This window comes from Propithecus coquereli, unplaced genomic scaffold (genome assembly GCF_000956105.1).
Source record: "Propithecus coquereli isolate 6110/MARCELLA unplaced genomic scaffold, Pcoq_1.0 Scaffold540, whole genome shotgun sequence".
Classification (NCBI taxonomy): Eukaryota; Metazoa; Chordata; class Mammalia; order Primates; family Indriidae; genus Propithecus; species Propithecus coquereli.
Window position 1 is genome coordinate 1,251,717 of NW_012151286.1, and position 1,260 is coordinate 1,252,976.

General features: G+C 33.5%; 1 protein-coding gene across 1 annotated transcript in view; it reads left to right on the top strand.

Annotated features, from left to right (window-relative positions):
* The window catches only part of RSPRY1 (ring finger and SPRY domain containing 1), a 72,273-nt gene that overhangs the window by 60,008 nt on the left and 11,005 nt on the right, over positions 1-1,260 (top strand). The window contains exons 12-13 of the mRNA XM_012657421.1: positions 530-632; positions 989-1,141. Coding sequence (XP_012512875.1) covers positions 530-632; positions 989-1,141 — 256 coding nt within the window. The remainder of the gene's footprint in view (positions 1-529; positions 633-988; positions 1,142-1,260) is intronic.

Consider the following 1,260-nt stretch of genomic DNA (forward strand, 5'->3'; position numbering starts at 1 on the left):
TATATATTGCCAGATTTTCTTCTACCAGCATTTTGTGTCCATTTTTCTTGTCATATGTAATTTAATTTGTTTATCTTATCTTTAAAAAGCAAAAACTAAAATCTCACTGTTTTACTTGATGAGTAAAGATTAATACTTTTTTGTTAAAAACAGGTTTTTGGGTAGTTATGTAGGGAGGTTATAAATCTCACCAGAGAGGCAAATAAGCACATGATTTTGACCTTACTATATTTCATTGATCCCAAAATGCACATGTTTTTTTCCAGATTTTAACATCTTTGAAATTGGGATGTATCTTACAATTGATAGCTTGTCATAGTTTAGTTGGTAGCATTTTTCTCTAAATGGTAAATTAAAATATTGGTATGTAAGGGTGAGATCAGTTGCAGAGGAAACAAAAAAGATGAACATGCTGAATACATGGCTAAAGATGCAAGCTTAGTACAGTGCTATTGAAACACTTGAGAAACTTAGCAGAATCCTGGTAGTACACACCATTATCCTAACAGTGCTTCACTTTATCCTCTAGGAGACACAGTAGGATTTCTGTTAGACTTGAATGAAAAGCAAATGATCTTCTTTTTAAATGGCAACCAGCTGCCTCCTGAGAAGCAAGTCTTTTCATCTACTGTGTAAGTAGCTCTTCTCAGTCAAAATTTGAGTAGCTGCATGAAATGTGCTTTTCTCCAGAAAAAAAAATAAATCTTTGTCCATTTATGTAGGCAATTATGATGGGACATTAATTTATTTTAAGTAATTGGGGACCCATTTGATCAGACTAAAACTATCCCAAAGTTTGATATAGTAAGATAAGGACAGGATATTCTGTGGTTCACAACCTGTCTGGGCTAGTAAACAGAATCTGTCACCCTTCCTTTCTGCTAGGGTGTGACTGAGTCATCCTGCCTTTCTGAAAACTGCTCTGTGTATAAACTTTACTTTGTTTTTTATCAATTCTAATGACCTCTGTACTCACTTTTATTTGTAGATCTGGATTTTTTGCCGCAGCTAGTTTCATGTCATATCAACAATGTGAATTCAATTTTGGAGCAAAACCATTCAAATATCCACCATCTATGAAATTTAGCACTTTTAATGACTATGCCTTCCTAACAGCTGAAGAAAAAATCATTTTACCAAGGTAAGGAACATGCCCGGGCTATCTCCAGACTTTCATATGCATCTCATGAGAAATTAAAACAATTTATAATAGACTTTCTAACTTTTAACAAATGATTTTGAAAACCTGAGTAAAATGGA